This window comes from Orbicella franksi, chromosome 5, assembly GCF_964199315.1.
Source record: "Orbicella franksi chromosome 5, jaOrbFran1.1, whole genome shotgun sequence".
NCBI classification, from domain to species: domain Eukaryota; kingdom Metazoa; phylum Cnidaria; class Anthozoa; order Scleractinia; family Merulinidae; genus Orbicella; species Orbicella franksi.
The window spans coordinates 28,281,689-28,297,908 of NC_138149.1; the positions used below are offsets into that span (position 1 = coordinate 28,281,689).

The 16,220-nt window shown below is 37.6% G+C and overlaps 2 protein-coding genes across 2 annotated transcripts; one reads left to right on the forward strand and one right to left on the reverse strand.

Moving 5' to 3' along the window:
• Positions 1–1,513: 1,513 nt before the first annotated feature.
• LOC145487677 (protein SPO16 homolog) lies at positions 1,514–4,728 on the forward strand. The gene is made up of 6 exons (XM_081466491.1): positions 1,514–1,782; positions 1,869–1,998; positions 2,133–2,234; positions 2,368–2,446; positions 3,027–3,144; positions 4,409–4,728. The coding sequence occupies exons 1-6, from the start codon at positions 1,671–1,673 to the stop codon at positions 4,549–4,551; spliced, it is 684 nt and encodes a 227-aa protein (XP_081322617.1). The 5' UTR covers positions 1,514–1,670; the 3' UTR covers positions 4,552–4,728.
• Positions 4,729–6,980: 2,252 nt separating this feature from the next.
• Positions 6,981–15,794, reverse strand: LOC145487680 (uncharacterized). Its single transcript, XM_081466495.1, has 9 exons — positions 15,697–15,794; positions 15,556–15,590; positions 13,903–13,988; positions 12,131–12,203; positions 11,027–11,525; positions 9,863–10,549; positions 8,850–9,085; positions 7,712–7,834; positions 6,981–7,179 (listed from the first exon to the last, which is right to left on the reverse strand). Exons 1-9 carry the CDS (start codon positions 15,761–15,763, stop codon positions 7,162–7,164), a joined length of 1,824 nt encoding a protein of 607 aa, XP_081322621.1. The 5' UTR covers positions 15,764–15,794; the 3' UTR covers positions 6,981–7,161.
• Positions 15,795–16,220: the final 426 nt, after the last annotated feature.

The window sequence follows — 16,220 nt, forward strand, 5'->3', positions numbered from 1 at the left end:
CCGTGTGTGAGAAAAACGTTTTACGCTTCATTCGTTCCTCAGCCAGCGGAAAACCACACTTGAAACGTAAAGAAAAACGGTCACTTCGTTCCAACCACTTCGTTCCAGAGGCAAACTAGGCTATTAAACTTTTATTCTCAATAGATATTTCCAAAAATTCGAAGTTATCGAATGCTTGGTCTGTTTTGAATCTTCGTTTACGAACGAGTTACCCCGCGGCACAGCTAATTAATGCAGCATGCGCAGCGAAAACTAGGTGTCTCCGACTCCGCACTCTGATGTCAGCGCGCAGGAACTCTGATGGGATATGGTCTGCTGCAATTTCAAATTCCAAGTCCTGGGGATCTTTTTGGTCTGATGCGAAGATTAAAACACTTTCATTGGGCTGTTTCTTCTAGTTTACTTTTGAAAGTAAACTAGAAGTTTGTATCGAATCGGCTTCACTTTGTATCGAATCGACATGTGTATCGAAACGACTTCGATTTACATCGAAACGACTTGTATCAAAACGACCAGATACCAGACAGTTCAAGGACATTCTATTCGCTTTAGGTGTTTAGTAGCTTTGTAAAATTTGTGAGATTTCCCCTTGGAACGAAGTGACTATTATATGGAGCGAAGTGACCCTTTGATGGAACGAAGTGACTAACGGATGGAACGAAGTGACTTGGAACGAAGTGACAATGGAACGAAGTGACCGGATACCAAAGAAAATATTAGCATGGAGTTAGACCGAAAAACGTCTTATCGTATTATTTTAACTCTGGCCTAAATGATTTTTTTTTCCTGCTCGAGGAGTGCAAATAAATATTTTTGTTGTTGTTGCCACCGCTCAGATTTCAATCACATTGATTGTTTCTACAAGAACCTTGGTAACATTTATCATTGTTTTAACGTCGCCTCAGATCTCCACTTAGAAGAATCTTCGGGATATACACGTATTCATTATCCAACTGCAGCGAATACTGTCCAAATAACAGTACAAATATACAGCGATATTGTACAGTAGAAAACCTGTTTGTCGTATAGGTCGGCGCGCGCAGGCAAAACTGTCAGACTCTCCCTCTTTCATTGATAAATTTATTGGCTACAGCAGTTGGATAATAAATCTCTTATTAGATGTTTTTCGTGTGTAGTATCGCTGTATATTTTTACTCGTTGTTTATATTTTGACTCGCCCTACGGGCTCGTCAAAATACGGCACAACTCGTAAAAATATACAGCGATACTACACACCAAAACATCTAACAAGATATATGTATTGTACAGTAGTAGTATACGAGGAACAAAATTAACCATTTTAGAGAGAGGACGATCATATTTCGCTTCTGAAGGACTGATCACCAATTCAAGAAAAATGACAATTGTCTTGACTAACATGTAATGATGATAAGTAGAGAATTTGCAACATTCATTGCTAACAATTTTAACGCTAAAATTGGAAGTTGGACATCTCTAGCATTCCTGTAAGGACTTTTGTGTCAGTTTTTCTTCGATTTTTTGCTAGCAGGGATGTTGTCAATCTCCTAAGACGGTATGGTGAAATCCATTTTTCCATCCGAAACAGTCACGCAACAGGGAAACCAACGTTCGGAATTTCTCGCGCTAGAATCGGAAACTCGTCGAGCCCCTTCGGGTGATTGTGTCAGTTGAAGGGGAAGCCTGGGTTTATGGCACACAATATGGCGGACAATTTTGTTCCAAGTTGGCCGATTATACTCAACAAATCTCTGGAAGAAAGCGACCTTCATGGACTTCTGGGACAAAGCCATAAAGTGAGAGGTAAGTGAAATCCAAAGAAACTATTTTGGTTCGTTATTTTGGATTCTAAAGAAATATCTGCTATGCATATTAAATTCCATTTTCAGTCACAGATACAACTGGACAAGGAGTCGTCATTTTTCCACTTTCATCTGTTGCTTTCATGATCGTACCTTTAAATCAGATATTGGAAGAGAACCAGGGGCAACATTTAATGAATCAGGACATTATAGAAAGGTAAAACGACCATTTAGAAAGTACAAGTACGAAGATTAACCTAATAAATTATTTCCCCTTTATACTGTCTGTAGGTTATAAATACAAATTTGACCACTTTTACATCACTCAGTTAGTCGTGTACTTTTTTTCAGGATTCAGAGATTAAATCAACTACATCGTAGAGCGTTCGTCATTCTTGTGGCTGCTCTAATGGGACCTGAAGAACTGCATGCATTAACAGCACTGCAGAACAGGTTTGTAAAAAAGCTGGCTTTTGACAAAAACCCAAAAAGAAAGGAAATTAAATATGATAGCGCCACATTTTTCTTTTCGGCCATACCAAGTGGTGATTAGTTAAAAGTTAAGCATGATTCAATTTCTTTTTAGGTTCTTGGGAACAAATTCGAGATTCATTCCTGCTCACAGTGCTAAAGAGTGTGTTGATTCCATGGTAACTATTGCTAAGGTATGTGCAGGAAAAACAATGTATATGAATAGTACAGAGGACTTCCTTCATTCTAAGGCAAAAAGTTCATTTTTAGAGGTTTTAAAACAGTTGTGATGTTACTCATGTCGTATTTCTCCTCATTATTAGGTGCTTTCAAAGATAGAGTACTTTAAGTTAGTTATCTGTAGCACATGACTGTGGTTAATCCTAAGTTATTAATTAAAAGCTTTTAAAATTAAATCAAGTCTTCTGGGTTTGAGAAGCCAAAAACGTTTCTCAGTCTTCTCCTCGAGGATGAAGCTGTAGAATTATTGCGTTCCCCTGAGAGTGGAAGTTACCCCATCATGGGTACAATAGCCCCCACCCCCCACCCCTTGCCCATTACTTTGTTCAGTTCCTCTAACAAATTTAGGGGTACACCTGGGTGGAGAGAGGTACCATGGGAGTGAAGTGTCTTAATTTTCCAAGAACACAGAATAATTCATGGGATTCCTGCCCTGGTTCAAACCTGGACTGCTTGATCTGTAGTCCAATATGCTTACCAATAGGGTTCTGCACCTTCCTCAAAGAAAATTCTCTCTGAAATTTATTACTCAAGGTAACCTGTAAGCCAATGGCAGGAGTGATTCAAGAGAGAATGAAGAAGCTCCAAGAGTCAACAGTCAGTGATAATGTTGTTCTTAAGGTCCTTGCCAACATTGGACTCAACAATCATGGTATCCTTGCAGTTCTTCTTCTTCTCTTCTTCCTGGGCGACTCACCTCCTTCAATTCTGAAGATTCTAGTGAGCGTATAAATAAAAAACTACGTGTTTTTAAAAACCCACATCTAGGGGCATATTGAAAACACAAAATAGAGAAATATCAAAATGGCACTTTGAGAAAGAGTCAATGTGTGATAAGGGTGTCTGAAGGGGTTGGCCCCTGAAATTATTGAGAGGTAACCATTGTTGAGTCTGGGATATTTTGGCTACCCTGAGCATTATTTAGGCTACCCATAGTGCCATTTCAGCATTTTAGTGTTTTAACCATGTCCTTCGTCTAGCTAATGTTCAGTCTTTTGGAAAAGGTAAGGATATTTGCTGCAGCATTTCTTGTGAGAAAGTGAAAACAAAGGCGACTATTGATCCTCCAATTTTTTTCATTCTTTCCTTCCAATTTCTTCAAAACTCCTCCCACAACAAAGATACAAAATTAAAAATTTTATGTTAATTCAATTTAATCTCAAACTCAGTTCAACTTCAAACTTAATCCATTAGGGAAGATGAGAGGAAGAAGTGCTCCATGAATTTTTCTTGTAGACTAGAGAGAAGAGTGTTACAAAGTAAAACAAAGTTGAACAAGAAAAAAAAATCTTGTCATGGACTCAGATTTTTTCTTTGTCCCACACTAGTGTCATGTTGGTCAATTCACGTTTCAAAAATTCATTACCGAGCTTAAAATTCAGCCTCCTCAATCACTTACAATGACTCTGACAGTGTTCATCCTGACAGTATGCAAGACACCTGTCACATATGAACTCAGCTAAATGACCTAGCTTGCTCTCCATGAGTTCTTGTAGCTCAGTGGACAGACTGCTTGCACCGTGTTCGGGAGGTCATGGGTTTGATTCATGGATTTTTTCTTTGTCCCATGCTTGTGTCATGTTGATCAATTCACCTTTCTCAAAGTTGAACATTAAGAAATGGTGTTAATGTTTCTTTTCCCTTACCATCAGCCCGGGGTCCCTAGAGGCTGGTTTTCACTAAGGAAGAAGCATAAGCAACCTACACAGTCGCAGTAGCATGCTGCCAAGTAACACCTTTTGTTAGGGCAATCTCCCGACAAAAGGTGCTAATTGTCAACATCTTACTGTGTCTGTGTATGTGAGCTTATGCCTATGCTTATGCGATAGTGAAAACCAGCCTGAAGAAGATGCAAGCTTCACTACTCTGTAAATCTTGTAAAATGAACAAGTGCATTTCTCTTAACGCAAGTAAAGAATGCTTGGTTCTACAGGATGGTTGCAAGACTGTGGCACGAGTGTCACAGGCCACTGAGGAAGAGTTGATGGACTGTAGCTTGGATCATGACACTGCACAGAAAATTATCAACTTCTTTGAGAAAGACTGTATACAGATTTGAGTTTAATGACTGTTAAGTCTTTTATTATTACCTTTTTTTACTTGAATACTGAATAAATTTGAACCAACTTCAAACAAGATTAATCTTTCAGAGTTCTTTTTCATTAAATAATGTAAAGTTCGCACAATCAATCGACCATGTAATGAATATAACAGTTTAAAAGGAACATTTCCTGTTTTAACTGTGATTGTCTGCAGAGATATCTTTTTAAAACAATGTTTTCAACTAATGGTATGAGGATGAAATCTCTACTAAACACTGTTTCAGGAAGTTTTGCAGGTATTTGTTGGCAATAAAAAGACACTGCCCTGATGAAGGGACTGACACAAATGCCAGGAAACTGAAATAAAATAAAAAATGCTCAAAATGTTTGCATATGGTTACCATAAACATCCCTTTTCAAAATTCCCTGACTTTTCCCTGACTTATCTCAGCTAAAAATAAAATTTCTCCGACCAAAGAAATCCAAAACGGCAGGTCTAGTGGGGACTACTTCTTCCAATCATTCATTAAGAGTGATAATTTTCAACAGATTTTCCTTTTTCATTAAGGGAAAATATCACTGAGATCACAGTGACCCAAATGTTTCTTGCAGCCTTCAATAGTATTAAATCGGCCTTATTAAACTATTTTAATTTCCCCTGACTTTTTTCTTCACAATATCTATTTTCCCTGACTCAAAATAAAATTCCCTGACTTTTCCCTGACCTGTGGCAACCCTGTCACAATGGTCTTTGTCACTACATGGTACATCTCAAACAGTGTCTAACAGAGTTTCCACCTCCTGTTAACTGTAGCTTAACCCTACCAAAACACTGAAAATGTAATTACGCCTTATGAAAAAAATATACAGTTGGTAAGTAATATTGTCGCTGTTTGTAACACACTTGACATGATATAATATAATTGTTGATGGCAGTGCATGTATAGTATGTATATTGTTGCATGTGCAATGATAAAGAACGAGTCTGCATTTAGTGAAATCATAAAAGTTCATAGAAGGGATCATTTGTCCCTAAAATGTGCACTGACCCATACAGCCCTGGGAGATATTTATCCATAAATATAATTATAAAATAATGTCTGTATATAGCAGTCAGGTACACTGCTTCCACCTAAGATTCATGGAAGATTTCCATTTTAATTTAAGTTAGATACAGTAAATATATCTATTATTAATAAACAAAGCGTACAAAATTAATTTTGGAGTGTCAGTTTTATGAATGAAAAGTGTTACTTGCTTCCATTATGCGCCAGACAAGAGTCTGAAAAAGACTGCAATTGAAATGTTTACCTTCAATGAAAAGCACTAGTTACTTCTCTTAATGTGAATGTGAGTACAATTTTTTTACCTCCGGTAAATTGTACCCATCTCGTTTTGGGAATAATTGTGTTACAATAATATTTACTAAAATAGAAATAGAACAACCCCACTGAAAATTAATTGACTACATATAAAAACGACTGTAATCATTTTTCACAATAATTAACAAGTATGGTGTCAACAAGATTGAGCATGTTTGAATTGAACATCAAGAAGACTAGACAAGATCAACAAAATACGCCAAGCAAGCATTTGGATGTGAAGTTTATGAAGCATGTTCTCTCTAACCATAACTTCCCATGAAGTGCCTGGTGTACACAACACTCTAAAGGTAAGTTAGGTTCCCATTATTGAGATGCTCTGTCGAAACCTGAGCTTTTGAACTTTTAAAAAGTAATTACTTCAATCTATTAACCTGTTTCTGGACCCCTTCCATTTCTAACAGGCCCTTCTCATTCCTAATGTGCCATGTAATTGGAATTATAGTATACATGTAGCCGTTGCATTTTTAATAATGCAACTTGAACTAACTTTTTAAATCCAATGAATTGTAACCTAACCCTTGAAATGTCAACCAACTAAAATTTAATCCAGAGATGGTGGTGTCACCACCTGGTTGAACCTTGGTAAAGTACAGTCGAACCTCGATTATCCGGACTCGTCAGGACCTCGGTAAATAGTCTGGATAATCGAGAGTCCGGATAATCGAAAGCATGAATATTAATGAGATGGAAATGTAAACAAAAGGTATACAGCAAAGAAAACATCATTTTAATTGTGAAATCTACACAGCCTGTATGTATTTACAAGTAAAAACTTTCAGTTCAGGTATTTACAAAGGTCTAAAATGTTGAGCCAATCAGATTTCAGCTGAACGCATCAGAATATTTCTTTGTCTCGTCGCACTTGCGAATTTTGAAAAGCGCTCAGGATAATATGCTGTTTCAACAGTCTTTTGAAAGGATTATTGGGCTTTTTGCGACGTTGAGTTTTCAAGATCACAACTAATTAATATTCATGAAAAAATTGGGACCAGAGAAAAAAGTCCGGATAATCGAATAGTCCGGATAATCGAGGTCCGGATAATCGAGGTTCGACTGTACCATGTATTTTTGTGTTCAATCCTTGCATCGCCTGTAACCAGGGCATCTTTCACAGTTTCACAGCCACTTGTCATGTGTAATTAAAAACTGCTCCTGTTGAAGAGACCCTACTGACCGACCATGCAAGCCACGGCATCACATACAATATGGTACTGACTTATCATCTGGTACAGTTTGTCCTCATTATCTTGGCTGTGATTTCTGTCGGAAATAAGGCAAATAGATTGACCATTTTAGTTCATCCTCATAAAGATCTCCTTATTTAACGATGTTCACTTTGTTTGTTCCTGAAAAAGGTAAAAATAATACAATAATAATAACAGCTTCATTGAAGTGTCAATGTATTTAGTATCAACTACTAATTGGGGACACAACCAAAAAAAGTTAAAATTATTTACAATTAAATAAGTAAAAGAAGTGTATATACAATCAATCAGCAAAAATGTATGTATAAGTAGTACATGAAAACAGTAGGCATATTATAGGTAGTCTTTAAGAATATTACAGAGGTTACAACAATTATTGTCGTTGTACAGGAAAGACATGAGGTCTTTTTTCCTAATGTTCTTTTTTAATCATACATGTATACAGTGATGATGTTATTTTTTTTTTTTGTCACTAGTTCATTGATATTTGGCTTTTGTCTGTCATACTCATTTTCCGTTTCATTGGTTCACATGTTTGATTGATTGATTGATTGATTGATTTGCACTTTTTTTGGTCACAAACTCACCCTTCTACTTCTGAAGTAGTAAAAGACAATGTTGACAATGAAAGGCCAAAGGATGAGAAACACCAAAGGTTTTGATGGAACATAATCTTTCCACCATGGCTGGTCAGATCTAGAAGCTGCATCCTAATTAGTAGAGAAAGAAAAGATTAAGAACGAATCCACCAGAGGTTTGAGCAACAAGTGGACTAAAACTTTCTACCAAGATTATTTGCATCATGTTGCAAACTTCTGTGTGACTGTTTTAAATATCTCCTCAAAAGAAATCATTTCTAACAACACCAAATGTCGAAAACAAATTTTGAAGTTCATATGAAACGCTTGAAAGTACTAGTGACATGAAACTGGTGATAAAATTTTACCTGTGTTTGCACAGTTTCTCTGAACTTTGAAATTCATTTTCACAAATTCCTATGAAATATAACTGCTATCCCCAGCAAAAACAAGAGTGTGATATCACTCATTACAAAAAATTTAAAAAAAAAAACGTGTGTATCTGAACTCGAGAATAGTGTTTATCACACTAGCAATGCTATAATGCATGTGTCTTATATGTTATGAAATGTATCTTTCACCTAACATATAGTCGGCTTTGATGCTAACTAATCTGCGCATGCGTTTGGAGCAAATTGCTTCTGTTCTTGAGAGAATGGCACCACAAGGTGCAAAACCATATATATATATTTTGCCATGTTAACAAAAAAAGGCAACGTAAAGATGACGCGTTTTGCGTAGTGCACTCGGGTACCTACTGCACCCAGCCCCCCTTCCCGCAAGGTTAATTGATTAATTGAAATTAATTAATTAAACAAACATTAAAGTTTACACCTTATGGCATTAGTGCCCTAGTGTCTTAGCGAACAGCAGCCCCCTAAACCATCCCAATAGTGCACTCTGCACTAAAAAATGAATGCCATGTACTTTTCTTTGAAAGAATGTTCAGAAAATTTTGGACTTCTATGGGTAATCAGTAGCGGTTATTGCAGTTAAGTCTGTGGTCAAATATTCTTTTGTTTTAAAAGGCATGCAAACGAGGCAAAAGGGTCAATACACTGCAGAATTAACCCTTCCGCCTTGTTTGTGTGTCAAGCTGCTGATACACTGTAACTGCAATAACAGCCATTAGATCAGTACAACCTACCTGCCGTGACAACACTGCTTCCTCCATCGTGCTAAGACGGCTTATTACACTTTTCATGTCCTGGTGTAGTCGCTCAAGAGCCTTTACAATCCTTTCATTGATTTCATCCCTGTCGCCTGCCGAATCGTAATCTGGTCCACTCGTGTGATCACTTGTTAGTTCATCTTCACTGTCACTATCACTTCTCCGTCTGTGTCCTCTTGGAGGGCGGCTCACTCCAGTCACAGCACTGGAACCTGGTAAATGAACAGCTGATGAGCATTAATTTTACTAATAGTTCTTTCTGGCAGTGGGAGACGAAGAATTGAGAGGAATCTTTAGCACTTGACTGTAGGGGTTCAAAAATGTTTAATGGACCTTTTTACTGATGCTGTGCTTTTACGATTTTTTCATTCAAACAAAAACTCAACTGCTCTACTCAATTTTTTGGGTTGAATTGAGCAAATACGAGAAGTTTCATTACAATGTGTTGCAAACTCATAAAAAAAACATGAGACCCCTAACTTGGCGACAACGCTTGCACCCTGGCATACATTTCTTTGTAAGTTTAGGGTCCCATATGTTTTAGTTTGCATGGAATCTTATAACACTTCATGGATTTACTAAATACAGCATGATAAACTGAACTATGGAAGTGATTTGTTTATTTGAAAAATACGAAAAAACTGCTGATATTACGTTACATCAGTGAAAAGGTCCATTGTTATCATGGCAGCTGCTGCTTTAAATGTATAGTTACTGTTGGTGATGTTGTCCAGAAATTGTTGGTGATGTAGTGGTCTGATGGTTAGTATGGTAGACTCTGAATTGAGCAGCGCGAGTGTGAACCCTAGCTGAGATGATCATGTTCTGTTCTTGGGCAAAATTAATGCCCCCACAGAACATCTCTCCACCCCAGTGTATAAACAAATACGGACTACCAGGAATTTAATGCTGCTTGAAGCCAAACTATTCCAGCAATGCTGGTCAAAACGACAGAAGACAGAATATTTGAATCAAATTACTGCTGTTACCTTCTCTGCTCTTAGTTCCATGTGACTGCCGTGCACGACTTGTATGACTCCGCCCAGATGGCTGTTGGTTTGCATCACCCCCTCCACATTCTCTTACCACATGGTGTGACTTGAGGATTCCTGCTGGCTTTTTCGGGGCTTCATCAAAAGGTATAAATGATTCATACTCAGTCACAACTACATGTACATTGGCTTCACCTTGACTGTCTTGCTCATTCTCAAGAACAGAAGTGACTTCAGAAAAGCACTCCTCATTGACCAAGGGTTCAACCTCCGACAAGTCTGAATTAACCATGGTGAGTGTACTAGAGTCACTGCCTTCAACAGCAAACGTTACATGTTTGGCATACGGTGTGCTTGTCAAAAGCTGTGAGCTTTTTAAATTGCTTTCTAAATCAGAATTTTCAGATTCTGACAATGTCGAGTTTGTGGCATGTTCTGGTGAGCTAGTAGAATTGCTGCTCCTTGTTGAATTGACTGTTTGAAGTTTGTCATCAAGATTGAGCTCTTCATCTTCCTCTTCCTCTTCTTCTTCTGCCTTATGATTTCCATTCTGCAACTCTTTCAGATGTTCAGGGTCTAAGGAGTCACAAAATTCATCTTCTTCACTCTCATCACTAGTCAAAATGACTCCACTTTTTCCTTTGGGTCTCAGTAAATCACCATTACTTGGCGTCAAAGGTGGAACTGAAATGAGATAAATAAATCAGATCCCTTAAGGTTTTCTGAGAGCAGTAGGAGGTCATTCTTAACTAGCACATTAATTATCAGGTAATCTGTAAGATAATAAAGGAGTTTCAACTACCCTAAACCCCTAGTAGGAGTCAGAACTATCTTTCTCCCTGCAAGGATTGAAAGGAACTTTCATTCTAAAGCACCATTACTCCCAGCTGTTTCATCAAAAGCTGGCACTGGGCAAATTGGCTGGTTGTGAGGATGATTTTGGCCACCTGGTTTGACCATCTAGAGAAGTTCAGTTCAAAAGGTTTTGTCCTCCTGTGGGAACCAGTTGCCCTTGAAATGCTAATGAAACCCCCGATTCCCCCCACCATGCCCTGTGTTCTATGCCCCAAAAGTTTCTGTTACTTTTATAAGACATGAGATCACCAATTTGTTTTGTAAGTGCATGAGTTTCATCTAAGGTAGCAACAGTAGTGCATGTACCTTCAGACAATCCATTCTGAATTCCACTATCATTGTCATCTTCATCCTCCTTCAATTCACCATCACGTTCCTCCTTTAGTTCATCCGGGGATATAATAAGAACTGGATTTACTGCATTTGAAAACTGTAGGCCATTTAAATCATACTGCTTTCCGTGTCTGAGTGCCAAACTATCCCTATGTGGAAATCCTGCTCTCATGTCCATGCTATCTCTATGTGGAAATCCATTGACCTTAACTGGGAACTCCTCGCAAGTACCATTCACATCACATTCATCACTGTATCCATTTGGCACATTCTCGTCATGTGCTGCGTGATGTCCTTTTGATTTGATTTCTTTATTGACCTTGAGCTTTTCTGGAACTTTTTTCTCGTTCTCAAACATTTTAAGAATTGCAGGAGGTTGCTCATCTTGACCTTCGTAGACTAAAGTATAAAATGCCTTGAGCACTTCACTAAACTCTGCTGCTTCATCGCCATCTGGCAAGTTTTGCATTACCTAAAAATGAACACAGAGACATGTACTGAAGGTAGCAACCAATACACAAAATGTGACCAATAATTATTACAAATATACTGTAATTTATACCAGTCAAAACTGTCAAACTAACGAGGCATGGGATTGACTTCTCTAGACAGTCACTCTCACTACCTTCTCTGACAAAACTTCATGTGTTACAAAAAAATGAACTTCTAATAAAATGGTTTTCACAAAAACTGAACAACTACAGTTTCTGATCAATTATTGATGACTATCATGTGGGGACAGTATGTGGTAAGAAACCTTGAAAATCACCAATAAAAATATTTTTCAAAACCACTTGTGGTCTGTCAATGACACCCAGATTATCACTCTCTCGCTGCCTCTTCATCACTTCAGTCAACTTAGTCCAGCCTTAATGGCTAAAAAAAGTGTGCACATTTAATTTTTGGAGATCCACATTTTGTGTCTGGCTTTCTCTTCATGTTAATGAGTCTTTGACAAAGATCTTAACCTCATAGAGCAGTATGGAGCTACTGAGAGTAGAGTCTGGACAATGACCCTATTATCATTCTACAGTAGGTAATGCTTCCTTGAAGCAGTTCTATTCGATGTATGCTGACCTGTTTTAATTCAGAGACGTAAGACTCCATAGCATCTTGCTTTGACATTTGACCCAGCCCATGCCAAGCCTTCCTGTTATGTGAAGAAGCAATTTAAAACATAAGTTAATGAATTACGGGTAGTTTGAAATATGCCTTCCACTAGTAGCCTCATAATTCCACACATAACAAATGGTACCTGTATAGCCTAGTTCTCAAATGCTGCCGACCTACCTGCAACGTAATTGCCGATGCAAGTGACAACATTCGGCGATCTATTTCAGTGCGTCCTGGCACATCTGTGATGGATCACCAACTTACTCAAATTGGCATAAAGTGCAAATCAAATTGGCGCAAATTTCAACCATTCCATCTGTAAAGTATGGAATTGTGGGAAAAAATCGAGTTGTTACGTCATACGTTGTATCCACAGATGGTCCAGATGATGTTCACATAAAATGTTTCATTGCCAACAAACGCCGGCTTGCCTGCGAAGTTGAATTCAGCTCAACTTCGCAGGTAAGCCAGCAGTCAATGCCTGGAACAGATTATGATACCGCAATAAATGTTCACATATACCATACAGTGTCCCAGGCCATGCCGGCAGCTATGTCCCAGGTATGTTGGCGGCATATGAGAACAATGAACCAGGCTTATGTGTGAAAGAAAGATCACATGAACTGCAGATGGTCAGAGTAGAAAGTGAAAGTGATCTTTGCAATACAATACTTTCATTTTTAATAACAGTGTGGCTGGACACAACATTTTCCAACAGTTTCTGCAGTTTATTTGAAATTACAAAGGTGTGCTGCAAACTGGTCACTTTGATTATAAAGTTGTCAATCAAAATGCAAACTTCAGATCAAAGTTGCAGAGTTTACTGCAAAAGTTCTCACAAACTACAATGTGCTAGCAGTTCACAGCAACAGTCACTAGCACTTGTCTAATAAAACACAATTTAAACAATGTCATTGCAAAGATTTCCTCACTTCATACACTAGAATAATAAATGTCACTGACGGTTCTTGACTCTTAAGTAAATGTCTACATGTACACTACTTTCTTCTCTGATTGTTTGTTCTTGTGCAGGAGATTTCAGAGCAAAACAAAAACCAGTGAGTTTCTACATGTACATGGAGTATGCTACAGAGCTAATTCATCAGAAAGTACAGAGTTTTTCCAGATCTAGTCTCAAATGTCTCTCTCCTAGAAGATCAACAGAATGTGCAAAGAGAGTTGCCCATTTACTTAAACTGGCATGACTTTTATAGCACAACTACTTGAACTGGGTCACTTGGAAAAGAGTTAACCAATCGATCAGAACATTATTTGAGAACAAAGGAGAGCAATCTTTTTCTCAAATAAACCAGTAACATTTAAGAATACAAACAACAGATGCTAACAAAATTAGAAACCCATCAAAGTGTGAGTTGCTGCAAACCTCAGACTCAAGAAACTTTGCCATTTGTTGATTGCCTAGTTTCTACATGTAACTTAAATTTTGTACACTTTTCAATGGTTTCAGTTTAGTTGTCACAAAATGAGTTTTCAAGCGAAATCTTTTGAGCGAGAGTTACAATTATCATGATAATTCGTCATCAAGATCTGAATCTCTAAGCGTGTATATAACGCAGAGAAGTCAATATAATAATGTTTTCACATCAAACAGACTGTTACTTGCCGTCATGAGAAGTTACCAGTCCATCGTTCTCAGTTTCTGTTTTGATTGGTTAGTTTTCTTCTAGGTGACCCAGTTCAATTAGTCGCACTGTAAGTGTATTTACAATAATTACCATTTTGCTTTTCTCACTACATCCCAAAACCCAGGCTCTGATTCGGAACATTCACCCTCCTTTGCTTGCTTGTAAAATGCATAAAACTGAAAATGAAATTGAAAAAAAAAAAAAACATTTAAAATGATTTTTTTTCCTTGAGAAAAGTTGAACCTCCACTAACAGCCTCTCTCTATTGTGGCCACTTTCCTCTGTCCCCAAGGTGGCCGTTGTGGAGAGATTTGACTGTACTTTGCACTTTTTGAAGAAAAAAGGAAATATTCAAAACAGTCAGAACCTGGAAGTAAATTGTGCTGTGCAATCATCTAGTAGGCATTTATTATATAAGGAGGAACTGGTCCACAAAGAAAAAAGAAAATTTCCTCATTGGTTCCCTTAGAGGATGGACCACTCATAAATTAATTTTGGCAAATTGCTTTTTCAATTCACTGAAAAAAGTAAACAGTTTTTGTCATGTAGAAATCTATTAACCTTCATGTTTGGAAGGCAATTTCAGTTAAATGTTCACAAAAGCAACATTAGAAAATAATGTAAATAAACGCTGCTTTCAGATGCGCGTTTATCAAGAATAGATCATGGAGTTGCATCAGTTTATCAGCAGATTAAACAGGCCACAATTTATAATAAATAATTTATAATTCAAATAGCTTGTTTTGTCTGTATTGGAGAATAATGGTCTAAATGTTTTTTTTTTTGGCCAGTTGTGAAAAAAAAAAGAACTCAACCAATATTTCTCCAATAAGGACATCACACTAGTTTAATAACATGATTTGTTATATGGCTTGCTCTGTGAGCGGGCAAGATGGAGCTATCTTGCCCACTTGGGACTACCTGCTGTGTCCCGCAAGAAAAATTTCTCTGAAAGCCATATAATAAATCCTTTACTGACCAAGCTTGTTCGGTCAAGATGGCTGGATATTGGCCTCGTTCTTTTTTTGCGGGTTTATGGACCTCGACTCCGTCTCGGTCCATAAACACACAAAAAAAGAACTTGGCCAATATCCAGCCATCTTGACCTCACACTTGGTCAATAACCCATACATATGTATAAACATTTCAACAGACATTGTCACTCCAAATGGGCCCATACACATCGACCATAAAGAAAAGAAGTACCCTTTGGGCATTACAGCCTAATGGATTTTCTGCCAAACCAACTTGAGATTGTCTGGAAAAGGTTTAAACTTGGACCTTTATACATCAGCTACCCATTCACTACAAAAGTCAAGCCTTATTTACTCCTAAATTCAAGCCATCATGAGATTAGTTAAATGAATAACTTTTCGCAATTTTTAGCGTGCACATGTATCACAATTCGAATCAAGGTCTTGAAATAGGCGGATACGTGATAAAATGGTAAACAAATAACGAAATAATAGGTGAGGTTTTGTTGATATGACACAAAAGCAATGAAACTTAAGATGAATACCAAAATTTATCAGGTGATAAGCTTCTGTTGCTGAAATTAAGAAATAGAAGATAATTGCAAAGAAAACACAGTTATTTGTTTATTCGAACCACTAAGTATATGACGTAGTCTAGAATAAAAACACTGACAAATTCTTCACTCATCGATAGAAATTACTGGACAATAAGCCTTGTAAATTAACTGCTAAATCCTACAATAAGTAAATGACTGCCGTCTCGACATACCTTTAACATCGTGTCGTACGAAGGTTGGTAGGCTCCTTAGAATTTCAACAGAAAACACACATGTTACGAAGAAAACCACCGAAAGAAAAACGAAACACCTCTCCTTCTTAAACAACTTGGTGTGAAAAGACTAATTGATACCTTTCTTTGGCATTGATCGCACCACATTCACTGCAGCGTCAAATCTGGCTTCCACAGAACCCGCCATGTTTACGATGCAAAGTCTGGACACGTGATGTGGCTGGAGAGTGAAGAGTGACCTCACGCATGGACCGCGCGGGATGAACTTTCGGAGACTGGGCGATAATCTGATGTTCTGGGCATTTTTCTTTCTTTCTTTCATTTTTCCTTCTTCTTCTTTGCATTTTTGCACTTCGCGAATATCCTTGGCTAAGTTTTCAAAAAGGTTTTTTTTAAGAAGAACCCTAAACTCAACTGAAAGTTTGATGCTTGCAGAAATAGTTTTTGTAAACGTTTTATCATTTTACTTATCTTTCACCAATCCTTTATTTCTTTTCTTTCATTTTGTACAAAGAAAAGCCAACCATTAAAATTAAAAGAGAGAGTCAAATCAGGAGGGTTCGTAATTATTTGACAGGAATAGAATCATACTTTCAGACCAAAGACGAAGTCAAAAAGCGCTTTGCAACCGAGAGGACAGACCT